At 38.2% G+C, this 19,272-nt stretch overlaps 1 protein-coding gene across 2 annotated transcripts in view; it reads left to right on the forward strand.

Annotated features, from left to right (window-relative positions):
- The first annotated feature begins 1,655 nt into the window (after positions 1–1,655).
- MTMR7 (myotubularin related protein 7) overlaps positions 1,656–19,272 on the forward strand; it is a 41,103-nt gene continuing 23,486 nt past the window's right edge. For both annotated transcript variants that reach the window (XM_027899380.1, XM_027899381.1), the window contains exons 1-3: positions 1,656–1,946; positions 14,486–14,608; positions 16,230–16,392. In XM_027899380.1, coding sequence (XP_027755181.1) covers positions 1,923–1,946; positions 14,486–14,608; positions 16,230–16,392 — 310 coding nt within the window. In that variant the 5' untranslated portion in view covers positions 1,656–1,922. The remainder of the gene's footprint in view (positions 1,947–14,485; positions 14,609–16,229; positions 16,393–19,272) is intronic.

Genomic DNA, 19,272 nt, shown 5'->3' on the forward strand with positions numbered 1-19,272 from the left:
GATGAACAAGACATACCAGAGAAAAAGTAAATATAAAAAGATAAATGTGCATTCTTCCAACTTTACTCACTGATGGTAGCAAATGCCAGAAGATGATGATGTATGCAATGAATCACATCAGCTGTAACTATGAACAAATATTTCATGTTGATTAATTCTTAATTGATTCTGATGCTTTCGCTGAAAATAGAAAATAAAACAAGCCACTGATCAAGAGTCTTGTGAAGTCCACACTTTATGTAATTCATACTCTTCATAGAGACTATCCAATGAATTTTCAAACAGAAAGCAGTATTTCCAATTCTCTTTTCAGATCTGAGTGAACAGAGTGAAATGCAATGACTAAAAACTCCAAGAAGAGTTTTCATCCATATGATGGCGCATCAGACTGTGGTCATTCCAGCCACTCCTGCTCAATAACAGCAGTCAAACTATGAGAGAAAGGAGGGCAGAAATGGGCCAAAATAGGAAAGAAGCAAGCAGAATGGTCACATCCGGAGGTGATTTATATTCCACTCATGATAGTCCATGAGTTAGGTTAGTACTCTAACCTAAAAGTTGACATAAAAATCCCTCAGGTTTGTGGATAAGTAATGGAGCAAAGAAAACCCTCATCTCCTTAGAAAGACATCAGCAGGATTGGAGCAATACTGGCATGACTGCAGCCAGTGCAGCTGTACCCATTATTCCCTTTCCATTGGGGTAAAATGCATTTTTGCTTTTTGGTAACCCCATGTTTTTTTCAATCCATATTTTATATTTCACAGAATAAATTGAGCTTACTGTGATCTCTGCAAACAAGAGGATATGTGGGGAGCTTCTCCTGCTCTGGAGCAAAGCACTCTTGCCATGGCCTTTGTGGATTTGAGAGGTCTCACATTTATTTCTATGCCTTGATTAGGCTAGTCCCTGTTTGAGAAGAATTACTGGAATACATTGATCAGTATAGACTACCTGGGCGTTTTACAAGCCTATAAGGCTATATTTTTTTTCTGAAATAATATGTTGTAGCACATCTAGTAATTTGTACATTGGCATAAACACTGAGAAAGGTTATCTTTTTGTTTTGAATATGTCAGCAATTCAGAGACAGCTAGAGATATCTCTTCTTCATCTTTGCACAGGTTAACTGGGGAAACCATCTCTGTGGCATTTCTTTTTGCTCCAAGAGGAAACACGTCTCTTGCAATAGGTAAGGGTAAAGGAATTTCTGGTGTAAGACTGAAATCTGTGTGTTGCAAAAAATCCTCCCTTGTGCAAATCTGAGGATGCACCAAAGTTTTGAACTACAGAGAAACAGACATGCAGAGCTTGAGATAAACAAAATTCAGTGCTTCAGTTTCAGTAAGTGCAGCTTTTGTCTTTGAGATGCTATACATGCTGGGTCAGGGAACAAACAAAAATGGGGGGAAGCGATCTCAGACAGAGCTTCTTTTATGTTACCGATCTTATCTTCCCTGAAAGAAAGGACAAGAGCGATGTAACTCTAGATTAAAGACAGCAAGCCATCCAGGTTGCGCCTTCGGGTGCCGCGGGGAGAGACAGCGGCCGAGGGGCAGGAGGGTCCCTGCGGTGGCGGGCACGACGAGGCCGGTCCGGGCAGGGGGCGCGGAGCATCCCCGCCGCCGGGCAGCATGGCAGCTGCCGGGGAGGTGGAGCCAGCCGGTGACCTGCCAGCATCGCAGCACGGGCGCATCGTCTGCCGGCAGTAAATCCTCCCTTTTCCTTCCCTATCTGCGCCGGAAAACGCGAGATCAAGATAAAATTAAAACATACAATTAAAAAAGAAATACATAGGGTTTTGTTTTTTTTTTAACAGCGGGGCTGGCAGGAGAAAATCGTGCAGGAGAGGCCAGGTGCGCAGGGCCGCCTCTCCGCCGGCCGCGGGAGGTGCATGAAGAGCTCGGCCGGGCGCCGCCGCCATGGAGCACATCCGGATGCCCAAGGTGGGTCCCGCCGGGCGGTCCCGGCCACAGCAGCATCCCCGGCACCCCTCCTGCCCGCCTCCGCTCCCGCGGAAAGGAGGCTTTTACCGCAGCCCCGAGGGCCGCAGGCTGGGCACAGCCTTCCTCCGCGGGCTTCCTTGCTGCTGCTGCGGGATGGTTTTTGGCCAGTTTTTTTATGAAACCCGCCCCAAATGCCGAGAAGTGGGCGCATTGCTCTGCGATCTGGGCCGGGGATTTGTCGGGCATTTTCACTGCTTTTCGTTCAGTGCCTCCTGTTAACGCTGGCACTGACCATGAGCTGTTGATATCCAAAATGAGAGCCGCGTTATCTGCTTTTCAGACGCCTTTAGTTTGCCCCAAGATGTCAGACACCGTGATGAATTTGTTTAGTGTTTGTGTTTATATGTTTGATGTTTAGCCAGCGTAATCAGTGTTTTTCTACAGCTTTCTAAGCCCGAGGCCTGTATTTTTTAAGAAAATTACCTCCTTGCTCTAAAAAAAAAAAAAAGATAGTTGTAAAAAGATACAGTTTTGACACATAAAAAAAATTAGATTAGGAATAATAATAAAAAAGTGAAGCAGAGCTATATGTTAATTTGAAATGGGGTGGGATATATTATCATATTTATTTATTTATTTATTTATTAAGCCAACCCCCTGAAATTTATTTATATTTGATTTGGGCCCGTTTATTTATTATCAATATTTAGCATGATGGCCTAAATTTGAGATTAGGGCCTTGTTCCTTCTTTATCTATATTTTAGGGCCTTTAGGTGTTAATCGGCAAATCTATTAGGAAGATAATAATTTGTAACAACTGTTTTTCCTCTCATCTCATTTCATGACCTGTTGTCTGCCTTTTTGGGAAGGAAGAATCTCAGAATAGTAAGGGTGGGAAACAATCAGTGAAAGTTGTTTGAACAGTTGTTTCTGACCATTTGCTGAAGAATGCTGAAAGCATGAATGAGGAGAATGTTGGAGACATATAAGTGTAGAAAAATATCATAAAAGTAAATGATAATATTTACTGTGAATGAAAAATCCGGGCAAGTCCCTGTTGCAGGCAATGGAAGCTTATCTGTTTGCTTTTATACAACCAGATCCTTAAAATGTTACTCTGCATATGTAAAACCCATTTCAGTATCTGGCAGCTGTGAGAAGGGACTGTACTGATGCCTCAAGTCACTGAAAATGTTACTCAGTCTGAAGTGATTCTGCAGTCCTGGATCCAGGGAGTCCCTTGCATTATAGCTATTCTAGAAGTTATCTGATGTAATAAAGCAGTGCAGAAAGTATGATGTAAAGGTACAAGTGGTACAAAAATTCTTTAGGATTTCCTACATAAATGCAGAAAATCAACATGAGTCACTACTGAAATAATTAATGTCTCCAGTTGCTCCTAAATACGCTGACAAGTGCTACTTAGCAGAATTGATATCAGATTTTTTTCTCAAGAAAACCTCATCTTAAAATCAGCCACTGGAACAATGTGGGTTTTTTTGTTTGTTTTGTTTTTATTGAGCTTGGTTATGATAATTTGGAATTGAACATTAAATTTCAACGCTAGGAAGGTAAAAATAGGTAAGGGAAAACTATGTGACTCTATGGATATTCTCACAGTATTATGTGTTGGTCTCTGGTGTCACATTTCCTGACTTCATCCAATTTTGTCCTGAGAGAAATTTGACAAGCGAATGCCCTACTCTGTAAAGTCATTAATCTCAAATAAAGACACTTTTCTTGATTTGCAAACCCAGCCAAATGGAAAATCAAGATAAATCCCATACTTAGCAAATTAATAACTTTAATAATATCTGAAAACAAAATTCCTGCCCCAAGTAAAAGCTTTTTCTTCAAGGGCAGGTCTATATTACATGATGCCCGTTAGGTCTCAGCAATTGTTTTAAGTGAAATATAACTGTAGTGAGTGATGGTTCATAAGTATTCCAATTCTTAATAAATCATGCACAAATACAACAGTAAATTAATAAATCATAAATAAAACATAACTGACATTTAAAAAACAGAAGGTTGGACCAGTAGTTCATTTAGGTCACTACTCTGTGTCTGACAGTGAGAGAGGAGAGAGAACATTTAAACCTGGCCACATGCTCTACCTTCTCAACATTACAGTTGTATTAGGATCCAACCCTTCCTAGTTCCATTAGTATCCGTTTATGGACCTCTCTGTGTGGCTCCACTTGCCTGCATGGAAGCAAGTTACAGAAGGTCATGGCTTTACAAAAAACTTACTTTCTTATGTCCGTTAAAAAGTTCTTAGTAGTTTCCTTCAGGACTCCTTCATTGTAGCTTCAGGAATTTGTTCACCTTATCCATGCCTTCACAGTGAATCTTGATCACAACCCACTAGATTCTGATAATTTCAGAGAAATGTCATCAGTGACCCCAAAACCTTTTTCCTATGTCAAAACTATCAGTTATGAGTCCACGGTTCTGTAGATATGGTCTAGGTTGTTCTTCCTAAAGTAGGTATTCTACTTTATGTCAATCTCTGTTGAAACCCCTATGTGTCTCTTTTGCCCACACACTGTTTTGCAAGGCTTCTCTGTGGTGGGATTTCCTACTGCAAAAAGCCATTTTGGTTCTTTCCCAACCGATTATGTGTGTCCACCTCCTAACACAATATTTTCTATACTGAACACCATTTTCTCCATATGCACTATATTTTCACAAGTTAAATGCAATATCCTATGTATCCTATTTAAGAGTTGCAAACAGCCACTCATTGCTAAATAGAATTATATGTAACTCCAATAACCTTTTAAAAATTAGTAAAAACAGTGACTGACGTGTTTGAATGGAACAGCAAGATAGTTTAGGATAACTCTACAAAGCCAAAATGTGTCAAACTGCTCATAACAGTCATAAAAATGAATAAGCAATACTTCTGTGCAGATTAGAAGCACGTTTTATGACCATGTGTAGAGATATGTCTGGCCATGGACAGGATGACAGATATAGAGCTCTGTGTATATGTTTACTTCAGAGGGCTAATTTGTGCACTGTTGCTACTCAGTTACTTTATTTGCCACTCTTCATATAATTTGTCTTTGTATATTGGCAGCAGGCCTGCTGAGTAGCCTTCATATAATAAAGCACACATATCCCTGGTGTAACAGCTGTATTTAGTGTCTTCATTTAGCCCAGAAATTCTTTTGGCTCGGTATCTCTTTTTAAGAGAATACTTTGGATGACTTGCATGGCTCCAGTGCTTTCACTTTTGTGATGTTATGGTAAGGTATTTCCTTTAGATGATGCTTAAATTCGGGCAGAATTTAAGATATGCTACCATGTTAATGACAAGTCTTTCTAACAGATGTATCGATTTCCAAAAAAAATTTCCAGCATGTGTAAATGAGTTGTGTTTGCATTTGTTTTTAATCTGTTTTCCTGTCTACAGCTTTTGCTTTTCATTCTGCAAGTTTTATAACACGTGTCTGTTTTTACAAAGTCTCTATCAGGAGACCCATATAATTTACATCCACTGTATATATGACAATGTAAATGACAAAACGTTTGTCTGGGTTTTTATTTAGGTCAGTAGCAAAACTGAACCTAGTCTTTAGTCTCCACCTAAAGTCTCTGGGTTGCTGGATTGCCACCATTTTTTTTTTTTTTTAAGCTAAGATGGCATATTCTACCACTGCCTGTGTTATTATAGTCATGTTTTCCATATTCAGGCTACAATTCCTTATGGAAAAGTTTGATTTTACTTCAGTGAGGTAGGAAGGTGGCAGCAGTCCACAGGCAATATCAGGAGCTGCGTGGGGATGTGGACTGGTTGTTTCTCCCACAGGCCAACGAATGGAGTGCCACAGGAACTTCACTGTAGTCCTAGTGTTTGGCTCAACTTTAGTTTACTTTGCTACTTAGAAAAGGTGGAGGAGGTGAGGCTAGCATGGCCCTTGCCTTTTACTGATGTTTTGGGTCATCAGCTTACAGCAGACACAGTAGTGCAGCCTCTTTTAAGTGTCAAGTTGATTTTTTTGTTTTTCAAGTGTTGTGTAATGGTGGTTTCTGTTCTTACCTCTAAGTGTACAGCTTAGAGCAGTGCACCTCACAGTTCAGCTGGTATTTTCTGATTCCATAACTGTTTTGTCACTTTACATCATTGTTAAGAAATGTTTAACCTGTTTTGGGGCCAGTGATGTTTAATGACTTCAAATAATCACTCGACTGCTTTAGTCAAGCGATGCTTTGAAACATCTACAGTAGTTGCGGACAATTTTAACTCTGATTTTGTGTGTTAGGGATTTTTTTTTCTGATTAATAAATGTTCCCAATTTAAAATGCAATTCAGTTTTCTTTGAGTTCTGTTTATTCCATCTTTGTGCTTTGAAACTTTGAACACAAATGATAAATTTAATACAAATGAGGTTTGTAATATACTGTGCCAGAAAATGCTCTGTGGTTTGACATTCAAGACTGGAGGTGGATAAAATGAAAATAGAAACTGCAGAAAATATCTGCATGTTGTGGGATTGGACTTAAAATAACTGCTTGGGATTTTGTCCCTAAAATATTTGTTTTGAATTAGAGTCATGAAGATACCTGCTTATTAGTGTGAGTTTTGATTTGAACAAAATGTTGTAACAGCCATTATTCTCAGAATAGTTAGATAGAAAATGGTCAAAAGATCATGCAGACTTTCATATTTTCAATAATGTGACCCTCAATGAAGAGGCAGCTGGATAGAATCATGAAACAAGCTCTAAAAAACATGGATGGCCACATACTTTAATTTGCTGTCTTGGTGTCCATGTCTAAACCAGTAACTCAAAAACTTATTGAGCTTGAAAAATGGTACTGAAAATCATTAAGACAGCATGTCTGCAGGGTACTCTTTGATGTTTGTTTATACATAGCAGGAGACTGGGGTTTCAGTGGAGGATTTGGGAAGTTTAGCTTTGGGGTGGTCAAGGATGGAATCTCTAAGCCTGCTCTTAATGGACTCGAGTAGGTGGTACTTAATCCATCAGTGTCTTTAAACTAAAGGAATTATCTATTTGCAATAGAAAATTCACACTGACATTCCCTGCTGTGCAGGTGTACTCTGCTGAGAAAGACAGATCCCTACCATGAGAAAAATAAGTCCTACAAATCCATTTTTAATGCAAATCTTTCATGGCCTGCACAGCTGAAATGGCCTGGTACTGCTGTTCTCAGATAGGCTGCTGAACAGGGCATAGTTTTAAACACGTAACAGAAAAGCTTGTATCAAATATAGGAGTTTAAAGATACATTTCTTTTCAGTATCCCTTGGCTGCATGCAGAATTCTTTCCCCCTATGTATTTTTTTATAACTAAATCTAAACAAATTTGGCAAGACTTACTGCCTTGAAGAAGCCCTTTTTCCCCTAAATTAAAGGTCTTTTGATTTTTAATAGAACACACAGAAAAGTTAGGAAATTCCTTAGAGTCTCTCTTCTTTTCTTGATAAATGAGATCCAATATAGACTGAAAGGGAAAACATTATGTATGAACTTTTGTTATGATATTGATACCATATTGTAATGCTGTATACTCTTTTAATAGTTTAATGTTTACTGCATCCCTTATACAACTGCTTCTTGGGTATACCTGATAATATGATGCTCACCTCACTTTTTATAGATCTTAGCAGAAAATAGGTTTTTTTTTAAGCCAAATTGTTAGGCAGTATGTTTACTTTCTAGCTAACATTATGAGTGATTCCTTATTCTTTTTTTTCATCTCTTTTCTAGTATTCCCATTTCACTTTAGTCCTCTAGTAGATTAAACTTACTTAGATTTTTCTCTGATATCTTCCCCCATCCTCAGCCTGCTTTGCCCCAAGAAAACTTCTTACAATGCAGAACTTAAAATGTCTGCAGTTAAATTTAATGATTTATGTATTTCTGGCTTATTTTGATTCTTTTAAAGTGTGCAAACATCTAACTCCATAGATTGATGGTGTAACAATATTTTACTGCATTTGGGAACTCTTTTCAGAGATGGAAATGTAAAAAAAAAAACATGGATCAAGTACAGTTTTCATGATTCTTATGAAGTAGAATAGAAACCGCATTAAAAGGCAGCATCAATTGGCAATTCAGTTTTCCTTTATTCTTGTTCCAAGATTATGCAAAAGAATCATAGTATATTTTGCTTAACAAGTACAACACTACTATCTTTCTGTGGAAAAAAATTGTAATAGCATTTCGTCTTTTTTCACCCTCAGGAATTATACTAAACACAGGGATAGCTGGGGTCAACCAGGGTGAAAAAAGCTCAAATATTCCACTTGGCTTCAAATCATACCAGCTGTGCTCCTTTTTTCTCATTAGGCTCAGGCTTTTGGCTTTCACAAGCTCTTCCCTTAGCTTTTGTGTGTCCGCAGTGCTGAAGTCAGTCAGTCTCTTGTCACTAATTCCCAGGATTCAGTTTCTTCTTGCCTTTACTCACCTGTGTAAGATCACACGGTGAGTAGGGAAGGCAGCTGAAATCCCCAGTCAGTCTAGGAGCCCAAGGGGATGGACAAGAAAGAAGAAGCCTTTATAGAGCTAAGTGTGTGCCACTAACCCAAACAGGGCCAAGCCCCATTCCTTGGCTTTGGGTCAACCTTTTCAGTAGCAGAGATTGTGACAGTGGTCTTTCTTTACCCTTGAAGAATCACTGAAATTCCTTTGTACAGTCAAATTTCAAGGTACTTGATCAGCTTTTATCTGGAACTTGCTTTGACAGGTTGTTTTAGAGCAATGAATTTTAAGTGTCTGAACAACAGAAAAGCTCCCGAGAACGTGGCCTGAGGACATTCCCTGCTTACCCTTAATTGGCAGCTTACTTTCTGGCTAGGAGTGGTTTTTGGCCTTTCTTCCTCATTTGTGGTAAGGAATTAGAGGAATTAGTCATGGTTCCTCCTAAAGGAGTAGGGAGCATTTGGTGATATGTGGAAGCTGAGGTATTTTATTCTTGGCTGCTGGATAGGCTTTTCTGCTTGTGTTCTCCTTCCAGATGCTCAGTGTTAATGCGTAGCTCAGTGATTACCATGGCAGAACTGGCTGTTCAAGGGTCTTCTACTTCAGGTTAGCTAATACTTAAGAATAAAACACATAGACTTAAAATCTATGTAGTGAGAATGAAACTCTTGGAGATGGTTTTTCCTAGTTTAAAATTTCATTTGGTTTGAAAATCTTTCAACAGAGACAGTTTTGTGTCAGATAGCATCTCCCTGCTGCACATGAATTTCGCTGTGTCAGGAAGCAAAGCGATGGGTAGAGATGTGGGACTGAGTTTTCCTCCAGGTCTGGCCAATCTGCTCTATAGTTTTACTTCTCTCTCCTTTCCCTGCTCGAGTTTGAGTCCACCATGAGAACTGATCCTAAATTTATCTGAAAGAGCTTTCTAACGTGGAGTGAGGAACAACCTGAAAAAGGAGCAGTAACTTCTGCATTGTTTTGCAGTGCTGACATTTGAAGATACTGAAACGTCTTAAAGAAGTGAGAAAGGTAGCATATTCAAAACGCATTTAAAAATAGGCCATGCAGTCAGAGCTTATTCAAGAAGTAATCTATACTAAAAATGAAAACAAATTAGGGTACATGAATATTTTTAGGAATAACATTTTGGCATGCTGACTTTTCACAATGCTTTCAGAGTCATATATTTACCATTCTTCCTTAGGTGGGAGTCCCATTGAAACTGGTGGGAGTTGTGCTTGAATGAAATTTTGACCCATGATTTTCTCTAATATGACATTTTTTTTCTTGAATGACCTCCTGGCAACCTTGTTCATAAGTCATTTGCCATGTTTATTCTCTGAGTAAAAAGTGCCTTCCATCTGTTCTTAATCTGTGTTCCCTTTAACTTCTATTTTTGTCTCCTTATTTCTGTCATCTGTGTTGCATTGAAAATAAAGGTTCTGGCCAACTTTATTTATCCCCATGTAAGGGGTTGTAGTCATTGAAATAAATCTCCTGGCAGTCTATTCTTCAGACCTAGACAACCACAGTCATCAGGGAAAAAAAATGATGGGGGCAGCAACTTGAAATAAATTATTGAAGTTTTACTTAGATGCCACTCTCTAGACTCCCTTGGCTAACACTTTCTTGGTCATTGAGGTCTTTGAGCTCTCAGTTTTACAGGCCGTTTTTGCTCTGGTTTATTTACCTCATATTTTCTGTTCTGGTCTCTCCTACCAGCTGTTTATTTTAGGCAAAGCACATGTGCATGGTCTGTATGCTTTTTCCTGATATGTGTCAGTATATACACAATATTCCTGAATCTCCAATAAAGTCTATGGCAGTTTTGGTGAAAAAAACGGAGAAAATATCCTAACTAATTACTGCATTGTCTCTTTCTGATATTAAATTTATATTTTGGCTATTAATGCTGACTTCTCAGCATGCTGTGACTTTTTAGATAGAAGAACTCATCTTCTTTCAAAGTGCTATTGCAATGTGTGTTCCTCTCTTTTGGAAATGAACATATTCCCATTCCCTCTAGACCATTTAAAGACACTGTTTGATTTGGCTTTCTTTTCCTGATGGGGAGGGTGCAGAAGAAGAAAGCTCCTTCTGCTGATAGAAGAAGGATTCTTCTATCAGCAGAATGAAATCTAAGATTGAGGATAGCTCTATTTTGCTTTTTTTTTTCCTGCCCATGAGTGAAATAAACTGCTTTTTCAAAAAGTTTGAGTAACTGAAATCTAGGCAGAAGAAACACAGATAAAGCTCAGATGAAATGCATCTAAATCTATGCTGGAGATTATGCAGAGAATTTTCAGAACAAGCTCCCGAGAGCTTAGAGATCATTACTGCTCCTGAAGGCCTGTAATGCCACTTACTCACCATAAATCAGAACTGTGGATTTGAATCCAGGTAGGCTTTAGACTTCAGGAGTTCCCTTTCTCTTTAGAAATGGTGTTAGACATGATAAGGTGGTTTTTATATTCTCAATAAATAGAAATTGCCTAACCACAACAAATAAAGATAGGCAATTGGACCAGATATGTATATATTTCACTAGAAATGTTAAAAATCTAGAAAAAGTTCTGAAACTAAAGTATTAGTTTAGACGTGAGAATGTTGATGTAATAGGCATGTTAAAAGCTTAATGGAAGAAAAATAATCAATGTGACAAGCACGTTGGTGACAAATTACATGGGAAATACAGGTAAAGGGCAGATTTCTTTTGTCTTGAAGTAAAGAGAGTCAAATTTCATGGATTAACTACACCACAAAAGCCAAGAGTCCCTACAGATTAAAATTACAAGATTAAATGGGAAAACTAGAACTGTAGCACCACAGGACTGCAGTCCGGTATTAGGACTACAGTACCAACTGTCCTACCTAAATAGTGGCATTGCCCATGAAAAACCTAATCAAGATCAAACAGGGCAAGAAGACAAGAAATGCAATAGCAGTGGGAGACGTAATTTACCAATTAAGATTGGGTAGATGGGCTGGGGGTTGTGATTCTGCATAATATTTTAGGGGGTTTAAATGGTTGCTTATACAAAAACTATGTGTTTATCCTGCAGAAAAAAAAAAAGTAATTCTAAATAATTCTAAGACTTGGTCTTAGATAGTGGTGAAAGGTCTGTTTCAAAATACAGTTAGAATATCTGTGTGACAGCAGCTAACGCATTTAGATGCAGTGTTCTTAAAACAGGAAAAAAAAAAAAAGAGAAAAATCTCCCATGGCAATGTTCAACTTTAAAGAGAAAACTACATAAAGATATGAAAACTGTTTAAAAGGAAAGAGAGCCAAAATTTAAAATGTTTATAGGAGGCCTGAAGATTGTTTAAATATGGGAGCTCACTGTAAGTCAGCTTACAGGGAAAGGCTTTAAAAGACCAAAAAAAAAAAAAAATGGGTTTGCATAGCTAAACAGCAGGGTGAAGGAGTAAGAGGATGTCTCTTATTAAAAGGACTTCTTTTATTGGAAGTAAAAGGGCTTTCTTCAAGTTGAATTTCTGCCTAAATGAGGAAAGTAAAGCATAAACAAGTTAAATATATAAATAAAAGAAAGGCCAAAAGAGATTTTGAAGAACAACTTAGCAAAAAATGCTAGTTAACTAATTTTGAATCTCTCTTTAAGTAGGTAAAATCCTGCCCTAAAATCTACAGGACTAGTAAATTATCGAAGTAGGGAAGGTGTTTGGAGACATGTACATTCTGATATATTTCTCTGTCAAGAACATATCAGAAGATTTATCAGTGATAAGTGTTATAAGAAGAGATTTCAAAAAAATTGGCAACAACGAACAGTAAAAAATTACCAGGATGATATGGTATCCCTGCAAATAAAAAGAGATAAAATACTAAACTGTCACACCAGCAATGATGATGTAAGGCTTAAAAGTTTCCCACTCTGAAAAAAACTGGAGGTGGTAAATATGACAGATTGGTAAATGTGAGAGATTGGTAGGACCTGCAATGCTCTCTTAAGCCCCATTCTAAATCATTCAATTTATGGGTAAGTATGATTAAAAAAAAGGGGAGAAAAGCATAGCTTTCATAGAGGAACCCAGAATCTCTGTAATTTCTTTGAAAAAGTGACTGGACACGTGGATGAGGATGATCCATTTCGTAGAAGCTAGTTGGTCTTCCAGAACTCATTTGAGCATGTTCTTCATCAAAGGTCTCAAAGAAGCTCAAAATATCATAAGGTAAGGCATTCAGGTCTTTCAGGAATAACTAACTACAAATTGAGAAAAATATAGTAGAGGATATTGTTCATTTTTGCAATGGAGGGAGTTTGTCCATGGTTGTAAATGCTTGTCTCTTATATTCTTCCTTCAGCTGCTAGAACTGTCTGCTCTTAAGAGACAAACTACAGGGAGAGGTGAATCTCTGATCTCACCTGGTACACCCACTGCAATTGCTTTAATGAAATCAGACTTACTACACAGCTCTTATTGCAACTGATCCTGTTTATTCATATCCAACCTTTATTTTATTTGTAGCTCTATGTTAAAAAAAGTCCCACAACCAAAGAGAAGCTTTGATGGTTAACATTGTTCGTTCATGGGGCTCAGACGGATGAGTGGGGAGAGGCTGTGACTAGGAGGCCTGGAAATTCATCCCTCAGCACTGCCCTGCTCTGTGGATGCCTACTTTGCTTTGTATCTCATGGCCCAAACTGCCTCAGTTTGTAGGCTGGAGTGATGAATGCCTTATGCAGGTTCAGCAGAGTCCTCATTGGCTGGACTGCAGTGTAGTGACCTTTTTTTATTCAGACAAAGCTAATTTTTATTGTTGTTTTTTGCATTCCTTTTAGAAGGGCCCTGCCTGCGTTTTTCTGTCATCCCTCCTCTTTTGCTTACTACTGAATGCTTGCTGGGTTAACACTGTATTTCTTCAATTCCTCCTCAACACAATATGTGACCTCTGAAGTAGATGGTCCTGGGAAAAGACTCCATCCATGCTTTCTAGCTCTTTTCTTTTTGTTTAAAGAGGATTATAATTGGTCTTGAGGGAGAAGACTCGGTTTTAATAATTGTTTGATTTTAGGCATTTTGCTACCAAACATGCTTATTTTGATTTTAAAGGTTATGTTATTCCTATTTTTAAAATAGTGCAATGCATTTGGAATACTCATTGCAAACACATAATTCTCATATGCTGGCATTATTCTGTTATTTTATGAAAAAAATAATTTTAGTTTTTAAATTGTTGTAGCAGGAAACCCATCAAACCCATGGTTACAAATTGTTAATTGTTCTAGGCAGCTTTTATCCCTTTAAATATCCACCTTGTTGATTTTTTTATTGTTCTGATTTCTCAGTCAGAAATCATAGAATGTTGTGTCTTCAAAGGAACCTTAAAGATCATCTAATTCCAACCCCTGACAGATGCCTATAACAGTTGTTATATACAAAATATTAATGATGTACAAGCCACAAGCTGGAGACCTAAGAGTTGATAATGTGTTATGGACTCACCTGCTGTCAGGAGTGTAGCAAACATGCCCATTTTGTGCCCAAAGTGGGAGAGCAGTGGAAAAGTGCCTGAAGGTAAAAACTTCCTGTGTGTCCTCTACTGTCAGACCTAACAGGAGTGTAGGGACAAACACTGAACAGAGATTTGCCTGGGAGCCTGAGTGAAACCTGCTGAAGAAAAACACTCTACCACTGTTATTTTTTTTAAATTTAGCTTTCTGTTTATCACTGGTGATTCTGGAATGGCTTGAGTGGAAAACATGGGGATAGAGTTTAGCTGAAGGCCAGGCCCTGCCTTGCTATCCAAGAGTTTTGGTAGGATGAGATCACAAAGACAAGATCAAATGAGAAATTATGTTTGGAAGTCTTTGCCAACAAGCTGTTGGTACAGAAGTACCACCAGAGGAGGAAAAATGAAAATTAAGGTGCATCTGGAAATAGATCACATAATATGATCACATTTTCTCATATAGTTATACTTTTTTATATTTCATATTGTACAGAAAAGAACTTAATTTGTTTGTAATGGACAAAATGTGGACATGGAGATCTCACTATGGCAGACTCTGTCATAGCCTAATTATTTTTTTTTCCTCTGTCATTTCTTTATATAGGTGGAAAATGTTCGGTTACTTGATCGTTTATCTTCAAGGAAAGCTGTTCTGGGAACCTTGTATTTAACAGCTACCCATGTCATATTTGTGGAGAATGGTTCTGAAACCCGTAAAGAAACCTGGGTATGAATTTTTGTCTCTTCAGTTAGTTTTAAGTGCATGGCACTTTATTGATGGTAATTTGAAAATTACTTGCAAAACAGTTTAGACAATAGTAAATGAGCTCATATGGATGCTTTTGTAACTTCAGGGCATGTGAAGTTTCAGCCTAGTAAATTCTGAAAATTTTCAGTGGATTCTGGGTATTGCAATACCGTAAAAGGAGTAGAAGGGCCTTCTCTGTACAAATACCAGATGTATTTGAATGAGGAACAACTGCTGTAAACTCCGACATTGCTCCTATCATCCAGGAAGAACTGAGGAGAAATGCCTTGAATATGAACTATTACCTTGGCTCTGTCAACTCTTGCCTCTCTCACTGACTGCTTGTGCTGAATCAGTGATTTTGTTTTTTTAATATTGTACTTTTTTAAAATAATATAATATTTTGAATTAACTGTTTTGACAGATTGGTATGTTGCACGTTGTCAATGTTTAACCCCAATCCATTGACCAAGCCCCATGTAGCCACTCGTTCACTTCCCCACCAGCAGGACTGGGGATTGAACTGGAAGGGTAAAAGCTATAAAACTTGTGGGTTGAGATAAAGGCAGTTTAATAGATAAAGCAGAAGCCTCACATACAAGCAAAGCAAAACAAGGAATTCATTCACTGCTTCCCATGGGCAGGCAGGTGTTCAGCCATTCCCAGGAGAATAGGGCCCCATAACGTAACAGTTACTTGGGAATACAAATGCCACCACTCCAAACAACCCCCTTCCTCCTTCTTCCCCCCACTTTATATGAATGAGTGTGATGTCATATGATATGGAATATCCCTTTGGTCAGTTGGGGTCAGCTGTCCTGGCTGTGTCCCCTCCTGGCTTCGCATGTATCCTCAGCCTTCTTGCCAGCATTGCAGTAGGAGAAGCAGAAAAGGCCTTGGCTCTATGGAAACAATAAAAAAATATCTCTATATTAGCAACCCTATGTTCAGCACAATTCCAAAACACAGCCCTATATCAGCCACTGTGAAAGATATTAACTCTACCCCAGCCAAACCTATATACATATATATAGGTACAAATACTGCTCCAGTGTCATACCATTTGAAAGTCTTTCATGTAGATTAATTATGCATCCTGTGTCCAACTTTGAACTGATTAGATCCATCCTCTTCTGGTCCCGCTATTCCTCAACTGATTTTTATTGTAGCATTTCATCTCATCTGATGCTGTATTTAAAATTATATCATCGCCATCCTACCCATGAGAAGGCCCAATCTTTTAGCTTTATCTAAGTGGTGCTGGTTCATCTTTTCACTGTGCAAATAGATGAAAAGTGCTCTTTCTCTGACAACCACTAGCTTACACTAAAGCAAGAAAACAAGAAGCTTTGGATAACATGAGCAGGCTGTTGTTTGAGCAGCTGAAGCACTCCAGAAACGCTTCGTTGTCTACAGGTGATGTATCAAGCACTGCTTGAGCCTGAAGGTGGAGATTGAAACCAAACTGCAAGAGGAGAAGTGTAGGGGGTTTTGTGAAACAGTAGTGGAAGCCACTGTGCCTGCCCTGGCACATCATTATAAATAATTATTTTTCTTCCTAAAGATTTGATTGGCGTAACAATTTTCAATTCCCTTGCAGGTTCTCCACAGCCAAATTTCCTCTATTGAGAAGCAGGCCACCACTGCCACTGGTTGCCCATTGCTGATCCGCTGCAAGAACTTCCAGGTCATCCAGCTGGTCATCCCTCAGGAACGAGACTGCCATGACGTTTACATATCTCTGATACGTCTGGCACGGCCAGGTATGGGAAGGAAGCGGCACCAAAAGTAATCCTTATCCTGAAAGGGGAGAATATAATGGAAGAAATGCATCTATGTGTCTTTGCCTCTCACAGTTTAAGAAAAAAATCTTCATTGATGGTGTGTTATGAAAGAAATATTAAAATAATCACTTACGGAGCAGTGAAGAAAGCACATTATAAGAAGTAGTTTGTTCCATAAAATATGACATGAACCTCGTTTACAATAATACTCTATGGGCCCTAAATTATATTATAATGCTATTTTACATGCAGCTGTTGTTTACTGGCTGCCTTGTGTAAGTGTGAATTTAGGAAAATACTTTAAATCCAGGGAACTTTTGTGTCCCTGCTGTGAATTTTGACTTTCTGTGCTGTGCATAAATTTCTTAAAATCAGTGAAAGGTTTTGCAAGTAGTTGATTTATTCCACCGGACTGCCCATGTTCTTGTCATCTGTTATCTACATTTTGAATGTGCCCTGTTTGAATTTCTGAATTCAATTCAAGATCCTCTTGAAACCCTTCCTCTTTTCAGTGAAAATCCAAATGTTGTGTCAAAGTCCAACATCTGATCACCTACATTATAACTCCTCTCTGCATTACACTCTTCCAAGTACCAGCTGACAAGGGATTGTTTATTTTTAAAATTTAAACTGTAGAAATACAATGCCAACTTTTGTCCCTTACTATTATTTTAATAGGATGAAAAGAAATTGTCTACCACACTCTGTACAAAGCTGAAAATTTTTATCTTGCTAGGAGAACACCAATTTCATGTACTTTATAGAGGGGGAAAAATTGCACAGTCAGCCAGCACAGCTACTGAACTATAAAGTACCTTCTATAATTAGGATAGTAGTAGTAGTAGTAGTAGTAGTAATATACAACTGTAGCAGAAGTAACTTGGTATGCTCGGTAATGCTGGATGAAAGTAATCAGAAAAATTTTAAAACAATGAGACAGATCCAGTCAGTGGTTCCGCTGATATAAGTTTGGATTCATTCCATGGACCTCAGCTTGCAAGCACGTGTTCATGCATGCTGGAAGGAATGCAGTTCTGGAATGCTCTTTCCCTGGAGGCTGGAGGAGCTGTGCATGCTGCTATGCACCAGAGCGGGCAGACAGAAGGGTAGCTGTGGACCCTGAATACAAGTTCAGTGTCAGACTGCAATGGACAAGAAGGTTTGAGTAAAGAAGATGGAAAAACAGCACTGTAGAATTAGCTCTTTGGATAGTTCAACTGCACAGTAGTTTTCCTTCTCCAACAAACCATCCAGTCTTGATGTGAGGAAGGATAAAATTCTGCTTACTTACTTAAAATTAGAAGGCTCTGATTACAAGCTGAGCCATATGTACCCTGACAGTTCTCTGCCGTGTTGTTTTGTCTGCACATGAAGCTGTACTTCCTTTAGGTAATACAGCTACTCAGCATTAGAAGGTACCCTTTACTCCATGAGGAGAAAATGGGACTCAGGCTTTACTTTTCATTCATTAAGCCACAGCAAAACCTGAGTGAAGCACATGTTGTGTACTGGCTTAACATGCTCTATGCTATCTGATGTCCTAGTTATGTTAAAGGTGAATTTTCTGCTAGAATTTTATTTTTGCTAGAATTTTATTAAGATCAAACTGTCAGCTGAATTTGGCCTTTTTGCTTAATTAAGCCATTTTTTTGAAACAAGCTGACTGTAAAGAGTTATTACATGCTTATGGCAAAATAGCTGTGAAAGATTAGGAAAGGTCCTATAAGTACTGGCAAAGGGGTGGTGACTGCTATTAATACTTGAACATTTTTGATGCCACCCATAGATACCATCATATAATGATACTTGTAACATTGAGGCAGACATCAGTCATAAGTAACCTGGATATATTTTAATAGGTGAATTTTTAAAGTGTCCCATGTGCCTGTGAATAGCAGGTCTGTTGGGAAAAAAATCCAGATGCTTCTGACAACAAAGCAGTGAAAACAACAGCTCAGATTGCTACCAAAAGCACTTTATTTAAAAGAGCTCAGATTAGATTTATGGATTATGCTAAAACTTCATGTTGCCAGATGAGAAATAAACCTGACTGATTTCCTCATCTGTGCCATGCCACAAGTTTGAAATTAGAGGATATAGAAAGACTTTAAATTGTTGGACAATTTGGAAATCATTCTTTTCTTTTTCCCTGTTCAAGACTTTGATGACTTTCTGTACAGTCCTGACAGAGTTAACATGAAGTTTTCTTTTCTTATGTTCATACTTTTGTATATGTGTGTATACAAAAAATTTAATGAAATTTAAAAAGGCAAAATAGAATTTAAAATAAGCCTTTAGAAGACATATTCAAAATACAAGTAAAGACTTTCCATAGAAGAAGGTGGGAACCTTATTATTAATATGGGGGTTATTATTTTTATACTTCTATATTCTGTACAGTACAGAACACTGTAGTGTTCTAAGACTCTGCTTATTAGCTATATATTATTAGAAAAGAAAGTGTACTATTTAGGTTTACTGATGTCCCTAAAATTATATTGTAGAGGAAGTGTATCAGTGGAGAACTGTGAAATCACAGAGGACTCAGCTTGTGATTTACTTTACCTCGGTTCTAAAGTTAAAAATCTATTGGTCAGAGAGCTTTAAGGAACTCAGAGCAACGGAATGAAACACACCCTTGTGACAGAATATCTTAAATATCAATGAAAACCTGAATTTCAAGTTGTATGCTGAATAGTTACTCATGTCAGTAACAGCTGGCATTAAATGGCAGTGGTGTCTGGCTGCCATTGGTCACCAGGATTAAGACACTCATTAGCATAAATACAGATGTATTCCTAAAAAAAGTAAAAAACTTCAGCACCATCAAACTTTCCTATATGGTCCTTGATCGACAGA

This window comes from Empidonax traillii, unplaced genomic scaffold (assembly GCF_003031625.1).
Source record: "Empidonax traillii isolate 1590-97213 ecotype Southwest subspecies unplaced genomic scaffold, ASM303162v1 scaffold662:size427329, whole genome shotgun sequence".
NCBI classification, from domain to species: domain Eukaryota; kingdom Metazoa; phylum Chordata; class Aves; order Passeriformes; family Tyrannidae; genus Empidonax; species Empidonax traillii.